The 13,932-nt window shown below is 35.6% G+C and overlaps 1 protein-coding gene across 6 annotated transcripts in view; it reads right to left on the reverse strand.

Annotated features, from left to right (window-relative positions):
* LOC5571525 overlaps nucleotides 1-13,932 on the reverse strand; it is a 531,761-nt gene that overhangs the window by 113,429 nt on the left and 404,400 nt on the right. For all 6 annotated transcript variants that reach the window (XM_021847436.1, XM_021847435.1, XM_021847439.1 and 3 more), the window contains one exon: nucleotides 11,373-11,609. In XM_021847436.1, coding sequence (XP_021703128.1) covers nucleotides 11,373-11,609 — 237 coding nt within the window. The remainder of the gene's footprint in view (nucleotides 1-11,372; nucleotides 11,610-13,932) is intronic.

The following is a 13,932-nucleotide window of genomic DNA, read 5'->3' on the forward strand; positions in this document are numbered from 1 at the left end:
AAGATGATTGGAGAAAATCCTATTTTGCCGAAGAGCCCCTCCCACAATGCTTACATTATTGTTGCACAAGTTCTTTTTCGTTTTATTCACTGTTGTTGCAAAAAAATATTGTCTTTTTCAAAGGAACTGTTGCATTTACAGCCGGTTATTTTCATAATTCTTAAAAACGTAGCTCCATAAGCTTTGTTTCTTGCTGATTTTTGCTTTCTTAAGATTGAGTATTTTATGGATTTACAGTCACATCATTGTGACAATCACATTTCATTTAACAAATTTATTTTGAAAATATTCTAGAATTGTTCATCCACAGAAACCAGTACGTAAGCATTTGTGATAAGATTTATGGCACATCATTATGAAAAGTGTCAAAATTCAAAAGAAGATTTTATGATTTCTTTGTAATTCATGGCTAGATACTATATATGAGTTTAAGAATTTAAGATCCCTGTATGTTTTCTGTCAGTTTATTCTTCCAGAAATAACTTTCCTCCAAAACTTCTCCAAGAAATCTTCGGGAAAATGATAGCTACGAAATTCATTACGAGCAATCTACTAGGACTTTCTCCAATGGTTTCTTCGATAGATTGTACAGCATCAATCATCAAGAAATTCACAAGAAATTCCGCAGAAATTGCACAGTGTATTCTGTGCTTTTTCGTCTTTGACGACTTTCAATGGATACAGACCTAATTATTCCGCTGCTGGTCTTTTTCGTGCTCAGATTGCAATAAGCCTATTCCTGTCTTGCTTGGGTGGTGGTCAAGGTTAGGACAATCAAAATCATTCGTTAGCATAACAAAACCACGATCAATCTTTGCAGATTCATGCAAAATGTTACAGTTCAAGTGGTGCTAGTTCAAGAACCTCACTATTGTAAGGGGAACTTCATGCTCATAAATAGTGTAATTGTTGCTACACTCATTTTCAAGTTGAATACCAGAGATGTTTGGAATACTAAAGTAGTGCAATTCATGGAATCTGCTAGAGAAGAAGTGTTAGATATAACACTTTGTTTGAACAGAATCAGTCTCGAGTTGACGAATTGGTATGTATACCATTTGCTATAGCAAATGATTTATCATTATCTGATCTGAGGCTTGTTATCGCATGTCGAACTAAAATTGAGGAACTGAATTCAGTATACCCTGTAAACCTTGTATAAGTATCTGGCCAATCTACCATCGCTGGAAGTGATTAAGCTCATGAATTAACTTTTGATGGAGCATCGTTCGAAATGCAGTGTGCAGTTTCTGACCAATTCTGGGGCGGCTATTCAGCACAAGTAGAGTGTCCATCCCGGGACAAAAAATCCCTGGATTTGACAAATTTCGGGATTTCCCGTTTCCCGGGATTTTATTTCCGATATCCCGGGAATCCCGGGATTCCCGAAATGTACGTAGAATTTGATGAAAACCACTAAATTTCAATAAAAAAAAACAATGCCATTTTTCCTCACTATCAACTTTATTTGATAAAGTAGAAAAGCATAATGAAAAAGAGAATAAACGAGTGATTATTTTCATGTCTTTTGACTAGTTGCAAGATTTTAATGCTTTTCTTTTCAACAATAGCCGTTTTTATAAGCCTTTGCTGAGATAACAAATTTGAAAGTACATTCAAACTGCCGCAAATCTCAAGTCAGTACCATCTGTAAAAAGTAGGCATTGAGAAAATTGACTGAAAAGTTCTCAATCTCGTTTTCCAGAAAAATTTCAGCAGATTGGAACATGTTTCGATCTCAATGGAAATTTCATAATTTGCTATTCACTCCGTTACCTTTCCAAGAAAAATATAAAGATGACCAAATAATGATTCATTTTTGTGCTACACGATGCGAAAATCTGCAGTGGGACTGACATGCGTTTACTTTTCATTATGGGCCAATTCGACTTGGTGTTTTTTCCTAATTTTACTGAACAAAACAAGCTGAAAGATCATTAGAAGATATAGTGAAAACTGATATCAACTCAATTTTGACCAAAATGTAGATGGGATTGATTTGCGATTCGCGGCAGTAAAGTTCAGTCAATAATTTTCAGTGATTACCTTTTAGCATGATCTACAATACCTTCAATGTTCTTTTATCGTTTCTTTTGTTGTAAAGCTTTTAAGACTTTTTAAATGTTTGAAGCGAATTGCTTTAAAATTATGACTTAAGTTTTTATCATACTTCCATTCGTAAGTGTTATAGAGAATTTGATAAAAACCCATCCATCCGTTATTAGTTAAGCTAAGTTTTGATTTTCGTTAGGTTACTTCATCAGAATAAGAAAGTCTTATCTGAAATGTTGTTTTTTATAAATAACATATTATTTTAAAAGTTTCATTATCTGTTTATTTCATTGAAAATAAAATGTATTGTTAAATGTGTACTTTCATTTCAACCCAAATGCTAGTTTTATTGAAAATTTGAGAAATCCCGGGATTTCCCGGGACAAATATAGATTTTTGTCCCGAATCCCGGGATAAGGAAAATGGCCGGAAAATGGACACTCTAAGCACAAGCAATATTGGAATAGTTTGGAGTTATGTTGTCTAACAATATTGTACATTACTAAACCATCCCTAAATGTGGCAAACTATTTGTATGTAATAGTTTGGAAGCCGACTATGGAACATCGTATCATCTGATATGTTACTGTCAAAGTATCAAGTTTTCCTGCAACTACTAATTCGATTATTCGGTATACTCCCTGCTGTGAAACTGATTTTAGAAGCCTGAATCTTCAGGACATTCTTTTATTCTTAACCCGCCATGGTAATGAGCCTATCATTTTAATGCTCATGCGTTTTGCAGTGTCATTTTTAGGCCACTGTTTTAAGCCATTGTGGTATGAAAATATATGTTCGCTTATAAGCATGCAGCCTGTCTTGGTAGTGTCATTCTCAAAACACACCAAGCCGTTCCCATAGGGGACGTTAGCCACAAGGAAGGACGTTTCAAGTAATACTGTTTCATATGGTATGCCCTCTTCAACATCTAATCCAATTTCTCTCGCCGTTCCCTTACGGTACCTATCCATCTAGTATTGCTTTCTTCTCCATGCTCCCTCCTTCTTCGAGCAAAATAGACCGATATGCCGATAAACAAATTCAAAATCCAAAATATCTTCATCAGCCAGGAATTTGTCTAGGGATCCTTCAAACAATTCTTCACGAATTCGTTCATTTTTTTTGTGAAAGAGTTCATCCATTTATTCAACAAATTTCTCGAACTTTTTTTTTTCATAAATTTTTCAAACATTTCTTTGTAACGTCCTTCCAAAGATTCGAACGTCCTTCCAAAATTCGAACATTCCTATTGAAAATTTTCTAAAATTCCCTCTTGAAATTTTTAAAGGGATATCATGGGATAATCACAAAATTCTTGTAATAAACTCTTCAAGTGATTAATTGAAAAATTTTCTGAGGGACTGCGGTAGGGATATTTTCATAAATTCTACCAGAAACTTCTATTTGATTTTTTGAGGGTATTCCTAGAGTAGTTTATGAAATAATGCATTTCGTTAGAAAATTTAGAGGCATTTCTTGTAGACATTTTCTTCTTATGGAATTTCTGGAGGATTCACTGAAAGAAACCCTAAACAAATCGCTACAATATCAATCTCTTGAATTATTAATGCAAGTATTCCTGGAAAGATTTCATGATGAATCTAGGTAATTATCACAAATTTAACAAGATTATTTATCAAGAGATTTTTTGCGGGAATCTTCAGGGAAAATTCCTGAAAATATGCAGTTCGGATTTCCAAAAATATACAGAAAAAAATTCCAGAAAAATAGTTGGTAGAAATTCCAAAAAACACTCCTCAGAGAAATGCTTCAAAAAATCTTGAAGTATTTTAGCAGAGATTTCTCTAAGAATAGTAAAGTTCCTTGAAAAATGTTTGATAGAAATCCTTGAGGAATGTCTGAAAAAAACCTTTAGAAAATTCTGGCAGAATTTTGGAAGGCCGTTTCAGAGAGATCATTGGAAACATATTTGACATATTTGTGGAGAAATACCTGGTAAAACACCCAAAGGAATCCCTAGTGAAGTTTCTGAAGGAATACCAGGAGGAATCCATGGCAGAATATAAGATTCTTTGGAAAATTCCCTGACGGTATTTCTGAAGGAATCCTAGGAGTATTATCTAGAGAAAACGATGGTGGAAAAAAGCTCTATTGGAATTACATAAATTCTGAAAAAAAAACGGAGTGAAGTGTAATGCTAGGAGGAACTTTTGCTGTAATTCTGGTTGGAATCTCTAACTGGTTCCAAAATGTTTCAGAATGACATAATCAAATACTTCTTATATCTTCCTAAAATATCAATAATATGAGCCACCGTTCAAAACAAGTATGTGAAATTCTGATCATGGTACCAGTTCCTTCTCAGATAGGCTCCGGGTGTTCTTGAGTTAAGAATTGCGAGATTTGCAAAAAAACAGTTAATTTTTTTATGCAAGGGTCTTTTACATCTTTTGTTGAAGAAAAAATGAAAAAAAAAGATTCAGAAAATGACTTTTTGAGGGCATTTCATAGACGTGATTTTGATACTTAATGCATGATATGTAACTTTTTCCCAATGAATAAGTAAACCTAAGGAATTTGATTAAACAAAATTCATGAAATACATGTTTATAATGACGATTTTCCAAACAAGTTGGATATTGTTACCTCAGCATGTTAGGAACAATTTTTTGCGTTGAAATTTTCAACATTGATCTATAGAAGCTCTTGAAAAACCATTACGTTACACAACCGACCAATACATTAACCACGTAATTTCTCTCGGAGTCACTCAGAGAAATGGCTTGGAAAATAGGATCCATCTGAAACACCAAAAGCCGCACACATAGTACATTAACAATATCCAACAGCTATAAGCCGGAGAGGTTTAGTTCAATATGGTTTTGGGGAACTTTTGGCTGGAACACACCTCGCAAAAACATACACGAACACCTACAACACCAAGGTAAAACCCCTCCACAGTAATGAGGATGAAAAAAGGGGCGAAGGGTCAAAAGGAGACGATGACTATTTTCAAGCATCATTACCCTGTTAAATGGTCGGAGCTACGGCTCAAATTGGCAGCAGCCTCTGGTGAAGGATAGACCGGAGGCACCGGCAGAGAAGATACGTCCAGGACTAACGGCGAACTGGGCATACTGGTCGGGCTCGGACGATCCAAATCAATGGCCGATGCAGAACAGTGCAACCGTCGATGATGCGGTTGCTGTTTTTGCTGGTATCTAATTGGTGCAGGTTGCGGAGAGAGAAAGGGTAAAACGGAGACAGAGGGAATAGCAAGCGAAAGTCTTTCGGTTCCAAGAGTGGAAAAATGTGTGTTTGATTTTGTCGGAAGTGGTAGTATATTGGTGGAAAATTGGGAAAGAGTGAACAGAAGAATAATATTACTTTGTTTGCTTCATCATATACAGCTTGAAATATTCTGTTTTACACGCTATGTCCAAAAAGAGTTATCAAGCACCTTTCATGTAACAACAATTTATTCGTAGAAAGTTACGCTTTATTGTAAGAAACAAGGTAGTGGATACCGCAAAATATTCTACCCTGGATTTTGTTTTCAAAAATTGTTTTTTAATATTTTTAAGTTCTTTTATAGAGAAATAGGAACATTGGACATGTTTTCTTTTTCGAAATCTTAAAAATTAATGTTAATTTTGATGATGTTAACGATGGACATGATGCTATTAGCTTCAGAGTTCGATGACCTGAAAGATATAACTTTACTTACTACTCATTGTCTCATGCCATCCGACTGTGATCTCACTGAAGTCGTCATTATTATCATGATCACTATCATCATGGTCACCATTAATGTTTGTTCATCGTTCTAATTAAAAAAAAACCGTTGTTTCCATACAATAATTTCTGTGAGCACTTTGAACAACTGCAAAAAAAGATTTCTGAAAAATCAGACTTCTTTGCTGTTTTCACTACCTTGTGTCTTATAATAAAGAGCAAATTTCTGTGGAAGAAAATAAGATATGCATTAATATTGCATAATAACCCCGTGTGGTAGTTCCTTAGAATTATATAATAATTTTCATTCAGAGATAGAGGAAGAAGAAAACACACGCTATAGTGGCTACTTCTATTATTACAGCAATAAATCCGATGATAAAACAAAACTACAACTCTGTTCTACAGAAATAAATGTAAAACAACTTGAAATTGAAACGCTAGCAAAATAAAAAAAGTCGTAAAAGTACAGCGAGCAGCAATAATCCACTCTGTTTATCTTTGAACCATTAAAAATACATCCACTTCAAGGACTCTACACACCATTCGCACTATGGGCCAGGGACGCAATCTGGCGGGACAAAATTAATAACTCGGTAACGAAGCGTTTCCGGTATTTGGTGTCTTCGGCAAAGTTTTTTGTAACAACGAGGACCATCTACTGACACAAACAGATAGTTCGTAAATCATCTGCTTAGGTGACGCCACAATCTAACTTTTTACTGTGACGTTCTAGAGACTTGGCATGTTCGGCAAAGTTGTTCATTTTCATAAAATAAACAACTCTCTCGAAGACGTCAAAATTCCACAGCCTACTGTTTTTGAGTTATTGGCAAAATTAGAAAAAAAAAACAGTGAAAAAACGAGTTTTTCACCGAATTTAACATTTTTTCTAAGAACCATGTCATATTCTATTTTTTGCTGATAAATATATTAAAAATCCAAGCTCTGGTGGAAAAATTTTAATAATACGACGCATAAAAATTTAGAAATGATGAAAAAACTTGAAAAAAAAAGATCAATTTTTCAACCTTAATACAGGTATGTTCCGTTTTTATCAACACGATCGGTAATTTTCAGTTGACAAAAACGGAACCGTGACAAAAACGGAATAATTTTCTTAGGCAAAATATTTTACAAATTTGAAAATAAAATTGCACTTTGTCAAAAAATACACATTTGCATCATATAAATGCACAGTATTGATGTTTAGGAGCTGGGAAGAGCCTTTAGATTGTTTATTCCTTTAGGTTGGTAACGAAAGTTGATTGCAGACTCCTATCAATCAATATAATGTAATAAATAATTAATAGTTTTAGTTTTACACAAATATATATACAAGAAACAACTTCTCTTTCCACTGTTCATCCTCATCCTTCTGCTTTATCTTTTTGTGTTCTTATAAACACTTCCGCAGTTATCAACTGAGATCTGCCAAGGTACATTTTTTGCATTTTTGGCCACACCCGATTGGTGATTTAATATGTTACGAAAGTTTTGCAAACTGAAATGAATATTTACGGTTTAATGTGGTTTGAATTGCCAAAATGTTATCAGTAAAATGATTGTGGAGATGTTTATTTTATTGATTTTATTTATTTTTTTATTACATACTACCAACTTCGACAGGGATGCACTATTTGCCAATTTGTAACAGCGTCATCTTTTTAGCTTTACGTTAGTTACGCTTTTTAGTTTTATGTTAGAACACGAAGAGACTGGCAATAAATAAACCTAAAGTTCTAGTTTTTTGTTAAGTAAAAATAATATTAAATACTAGTGGCCCCGTCAAACCGGCAAACTTCATTTTGTCATCAAGTAGGTTGAAAAATGGCATGCAATCTCCCATACAACACGAGAGATTAGTTTTCAGTTGTTTTTTTCAGTTATTCCAGAGAATTTTCCAAATTGTTTTCTTCACTCAAACACGTCAGAATTCTTGACCAATGCAACAGTGAAATAATCATGTAAGACTAGTAGCCCTTTCTTCAGATATTTCGTGACATACAAACACCATTCCATTTCTTATTTCTTATTTATATAGAAGATCCTAAAAAACACAAAAGTGTATAAACTCTAGAACAAGCTTCACCAAATTAGAACTTTTTGGTAAAAAACCCTTTTGTAAAGTTTTATGAATAAGCGTATGGCTGTTGGTATGAGACTCCTAATTAACATTTTAGTCTCCATCTGGGGAAGGGGTTTATGTCTGCTCAAAGATCAAGATCCCAGTAAAATAGGGTCCTAAAGCCTTGTCCAAATTTTAGTGCCAAACGCTTAAGTTAAGGCCAAAAACACATGTTTACTCATTTTTTTTATGTTTTTTGTTTGTTTAAGACGAAAAAAACATATTTTTATGTTCTTTTAGATTTTGTCACACCCCTTGGCTTAAACTCAATTTTTGGATGTATTTTGTTTTCCGTGTCTCTTCCGAAATGCCAGATAGGAACAACCCCAGTGTTAAAACTAAAACTCCTGTGGTGTTTTTGTCGACTAAGCGAACGTCAAACATGATCAAAAGTGTCAACGTTCATTTAATGGATCCAATTTTTAAATTAAAGTTTAAACACGATATAACCGTTATTTGAGCGGGAAAAATTGCAAAAGTAGTTGCAGTAACATGCTCTTTCATGTATTCATGTATTCATGTATTGAATAAAACAGGCAATGGACATGCCCTATATCAACTGCAGCGATTTGCAGTAGACAGGATGTCCCGGGCCCGATCTATCTGACAAGCCAATCGAGCCCTCTGTCACCATAGAAGATAGTGTCTTCATCATGTCGATAGCCTGGAATAAAAACAAGATTTTATTAAACATTTTAGGACTCTATTGGGATGGTAACGTGAGTAATGTGGGAACGTCCAGTATCAACAGTTTCTCAAATTTCAGCCATTTCAGCCCTTCATCCTCTTCCTCGGTGCAAACTTATCAAGTATATGGAGACTTAAAAATGTTCTATAGATTGCTTAGTTTTGCTGGTCCCGTTCCTGTACCCCTTAAACAGGATCTAATCAATGACTGTTTGCTATAATTTGGGCAATGCTATCGATTTCAAGAGATAGAAGATAATGTCCAAGATATGACGGGGTCGACAGTCTTATCCAAAATAAAATAAGCTCGATCATGTCTCTTGTCATTGCTCAAACATTCTTGAGTTCATTCTCATGTGCATCCCTTATAAAAAAAAGAACTGAACATAAGGGTTATTGGGGCCCAGATAGCCGTAGCGGTAAACGCGCAGCTATTCAGCAAGACCAAGCTGAGGGTCGTGGGTGCGAATCCCACCGGTCGAGGATCTTTTCGGGTTGGAAATTTTCTCGACATCCCAGGGCATAAAGTACCATCGTACCTGCCACACGATATACGCATGCAAAAATGGTCATTGGCATAGTAAGCTCTCAGTTAACAACTGTTGAAGTGCTCATAAGAACACTAAGCTGAGAAGCAGGCTCTGTCCCAGTGGGGACGTAACGCCAGAAAGAAGAAGATAAGGGTTGTGGGGAGGAGAGAGTTTGATATATCTTACGTGCCATACAATTTTTGTTTAATTTTCATACAAAAAATCATACCATAGGAGAAGGGGTCGCCAAAATTGTCTTAAGTAATTAAAGAATAGCCCCTATGTCTATCAAATTTTCATAGAAAAGAAAAATTAGAGAAAGGAGAGGTCTCTGCAACTCTCTTAGGTACGTTTTCAACTAATCACAAATTCCAGTTGTTGCTAGGACGTGGCCAGAGCAACTCTCGATTGTTGAAGCCAAGCCCGATTGTTGTTGGGTTAATCTTGTCCAACAGACCATGCTAAGTTTGAAAACTCCAATTGATTAGTACATCAGAAGGAGTCAAACCTTATTGAATCGTATATAACTTGACACCTACCATGTATCGTAGGTGCTCAACATTAACATAATGTCGAAAAATCATCTCTGAGGCTATTGAAAAGCATTTAAATTGCTTAAAGATAAGTATTTAGTTTATACTCTAAAGATTTTAAAAATAAAAAAAAAAAAAACAATTTTTGTGTGTTGATAAAAACGGAATAATTTGTTGACGAAATCGGAACGTGACAAAATCGGAGCGTGACAAAATCGGAACGTGATAAAAACGGAACATACCTGTATCTCCAAAAACGCAAAAAATCGCAAGCTCAAATTTTCAGACAACATAGAACAATACTTGATAAAACGGATGTCAAAATTTCAGAGAGGTATATTTTGTTTTTGAGATATTTCATTTTTTGCAAAATTTAATAACTCCAATACAGTTAAATTTCCATGAGTTAATCTGAAGGGACGATCGACTTTTAGAAATAACGAGTCATGGAAAAAAAAATTCAGAAAACTGTCCATCATAGTAGCCATGAAATTCAGTTTAAGAGCAGTTCCTTGAGTTTATATCGAGTAATGTAGATGAAATTGTAGATTAAAACTGGGTACATATTTGTTTTTTTTTTTCAATAATTATATAGTAAGCCATGAAAAACTTGATCACGTGTCAGTTAATTGTTGTCATCATGGCTCGAGGGGAGCAATTTATTTTGCGAATGTGTTACTTTTAATAAGGAAAATCAAATTTTAAAGCATATTCATGTCGATATCTCTAAATACCTAAGTTTCAGAGCACACGATCTCTTGTCCGGTGCTTGTAGATTTGTTTCAAAGCGGAAAAGCGTTGATCCTTGGATGTTTCGAAACAGAGGATACAGATCAAAGGTATCAATTTGGAGATTCCTTCGATTTTGAGAACTATTAGGTTGTTTAACCTTAAATATGTGTTTAATCACCGGACTTGCTTAAAAATTGAGCTTCCGGAAAACTGTAACAGACGAATTCTAGATGGAATCCAAAGCCAGCTTGTACTGTGGGCAGATATAATAATTTCATGAAATTATATAATATATTTTTCCGCTAATTTTGAAATACTCTTAAATATTTGCCACGAAAATATTAATCGCGTAATAAAAAAAAAGTTAAAAAATAAAAAAATCTCAAAAACACCAAAACAAATAAACCCTCTGAAATTTTGACATCCGTTTCATCAAGTTTTGTTCTATGTTGCCTGAAAATTTGAGCTTGCGATTTTTTGCGCTTTTGGAGATATTAAGGTTCAAAAATTGGTCTATTTTCCAAAAGTTTTCATAATTTCTTTATTTTTATGCATCGTATTATTAAAATTTTTCCACCAGAGCTCGTGTTTGTTATATATTTATCAGCAAAAAATATAATATGACTAGGTTCATTGGAAAAATGTCAAATCCGGTGAAAAACTCGTTTTTTCACTATTTTTTCTAATTTTGCCAATAGCTCAAAAACAGTAGGCTGTGGAATTTTGACGTCTTGGAGAGAGTTGTTTATTTTATCAAAATGAACAACTTTGCCGAACATGCTAAGTCTCTAGAACGTCACAGTAAAAAGTTAGATTGTGGCGCCACCTATGCGGACGATTTACGAACTATCTGTTTATGTTAGTAGATGGTCCTCGTTGTTACAAAAAACTTTGCCGAAGACACCAAATACCGGAAACGCTTCGTTACCGAGTTATTAATTTTGTCCCGGCAGATTGCGACCCTGGCCCATAGTGATTCGCTCACATCCAGATCCACATTGGAGAATCACCTACCTTGGCCCCTCTATCCGTACGGCGTCGTCGTCCATTGGCATCCAGGTGCACCGTCGAACATCTCCCGCTGGCAGAGTAGCGCTGCTTCCGGTGACCATCGCACCTCCTGGCCCTGCACCCGTTCCACCGCCGCTTCCAGCCAGAAACGATGTCGGTTTTCGCCGAAAGTATGGATTATCCAGCTCATCATCGTACTGCTGCAGGATGGATTTTGTTATTGGTCCCGGATTAATGTATCTGAAAATAAACAATTATCGCTAATTAGAGCAATAATACACAAAATACAAAGAACTGTATGGATGATAATTGGTTTGGCGGAGCGCTTCAAAAAGTCATGTTTGCTGTACATACAGTTCATTCTATTTTCTAACGGCTTTCCAACATTTTAATTCATTTCATGACGTATGTTTTGACATCGGCGACGCTAGCTTTTGACATGTATAAGAAGACTTTTTACGTTCCACTATTATAAGTATGGTGTGCCTCCACTGCAACAGTGAATGCGTATGAAACGATATTAAGGAAAAGTATAAATTCTCGTTCCAGCCCACTTTTTAGGAGTCAATTTGATCTTAAAAAAACTGTGCAAAATATTAACTCGATCGGTGAAACCGGTTCCTGTTTTCGGAAGATTCAAAATTTACCTAAATCCATAAAACACTACTTCTTGGTGCTACAAAAACAGTACTTTTAAGTCATTTTTTGTCATTGCTTGTCATCATGAAGGCTGAGTAGCCCGTTATTCGTTTTGGCAGGCATGTTGACATAGTAGTTCGCAAATTTCAAAGTGATAAATCTCAGTTTTCATGGATCATATTGATCTTCAAAAGTATCACTATATGCGCTGACATGCAGAAAGTATGTTGATACTTTTTCAGATGCATCAGTGCAATAACAACTGATTTTTTTAAATCGAAATTGTGACATGATAGAGCAACAATCATCAACGACAGGTACAAATTCCAATGACGGCCTACTTTGCCTTAATGCAAAATATTTCTCATGGAATAATTTGCGAAGCAATTCCAACGGAAGAATTATAGTTAATGAGTGCTCTTCAGGATATTTCTCAAATCAATACCCTGATAGTCCTACTTGTTTTTCCTCTTCTAGAAACCCTTCTGCGACTGGTTTGGTCTTTACTGACTCAAGTTACCTTTGCAGCAAAATGGTAACTCACGCTGACTTATCCTACAGAGGATAGGCAAAATGATTGAGATGGGCAAAGTTTTTTCCTAAGTTCAAATGCTTTTAACTTTATGAAAAATTGATGAAATTGGATCCACCTAGAAGCAATCGACGGAAAATTTGGTCTTATTTCAGGGACATACTTGGCCATGCACATTGGCCTTCGGACACCGAAGATGTTCCGAATTTTCCAAGGTCATGTCCAAATGGCATTTTCTCTGTCGCCTGTATTTTTGTGCGGTGTAAAGTTGTAAAGATGTTTACAAATTTCTTGGAAAATAGAACTAATAGAAAGTTGAATGCCGGTGAACGCAAAAAGATTTGTTGAAAATCTTCAGATATATGAACATTTACGTAAAACTATATAGATATATGAACATTTACGTAAAATTAGTTCAGCACTCCCGAGTGCTCAAGGTTTACAATGGCCCCAGAATGCAGAAGATAAATAAATTCAAATCCCATGAACTCTTCCAGAATGACTGGCACTAAATGTAATCTAATACGACGATGCTGACAGATCTATGATCTGGGAATCCGTGTCGCGACACCTTATACCACACTTCACCGGGTCGGAGCAGTTACCTCCATCGTGGCAAACATTTGTTCCTCATACTTTTTATTCAGTTAGTTCACAAGGCAGACTTCCACATCAGCAAGTATTGTTCAACCGAAAGCACGGTATGGTGGGATCATGCAAACTTTTTAATCCTGACCACACGTTTTTGCAAAGCTGAATCCTGCTCTGCCTCATTTTTCTGGTGTCACATCCCGGTATCATGGCTTGGCGTTGTGAAGGGAACATTGCCAGCACAGGATAAAAAGTTTTTATTTTATTTTCTACCTGTTTGTCGTCCTTGTCATCAGTGCCGTCTATTATTCAGCCGCGTACTCTTTGCTTCTTAGGACAACTCCATTTCAAGCGTTGGAGGATATATCCCAGGACCATGTGGGATTGCATCCTTTCACGTTGGTAGCTCGCTGTATTTTGGACGACAGTGCGCAGCTAACAAGATACCACTAATCTGCATGTTTTATTCGTTCAAATTAATTCAATTCCGGTATGAGGGAAACTTTTGGCACCGCTTTGGGGCTTAGGGGGCTTAGGAAGGGTTTTTCCGCTACTCTCAACTAGACGATGACGGCAAATCAACAAAGCTTGATAAAAAGATTTACGTGGAATGCATCCATAATACGAGAAGAGTGATCTTACAAACATTGTATATCAAAGTTTCTTGATTGATGAAAATACAAGAACGAAGCAAGAGAAAGGCAGGGAATCGGTACTCCTCTTCCATTTCTTCAGAACATAGTAGGAAGTTTTAGGAATTCCTTCAAATATTCATCCAATAAAGCATATTCAGGACTTTTT

This window comes from Aedes aegypti, chromosome 2, assembly GCF_002204515.2.
Source record: "Aedes aegypti strain LVP_AGWG chromosome 2, AaegL5.0 Primary Assembly, whole genome shotgun sequence".
In the NCBI taxonomy this organism is placed as follows: domain Eukaryota; kingdom Metazoa; phylum Arthropoda; class Insecta; order Diptera; family Culicidae; genus Aedes; species Aedes aegypti.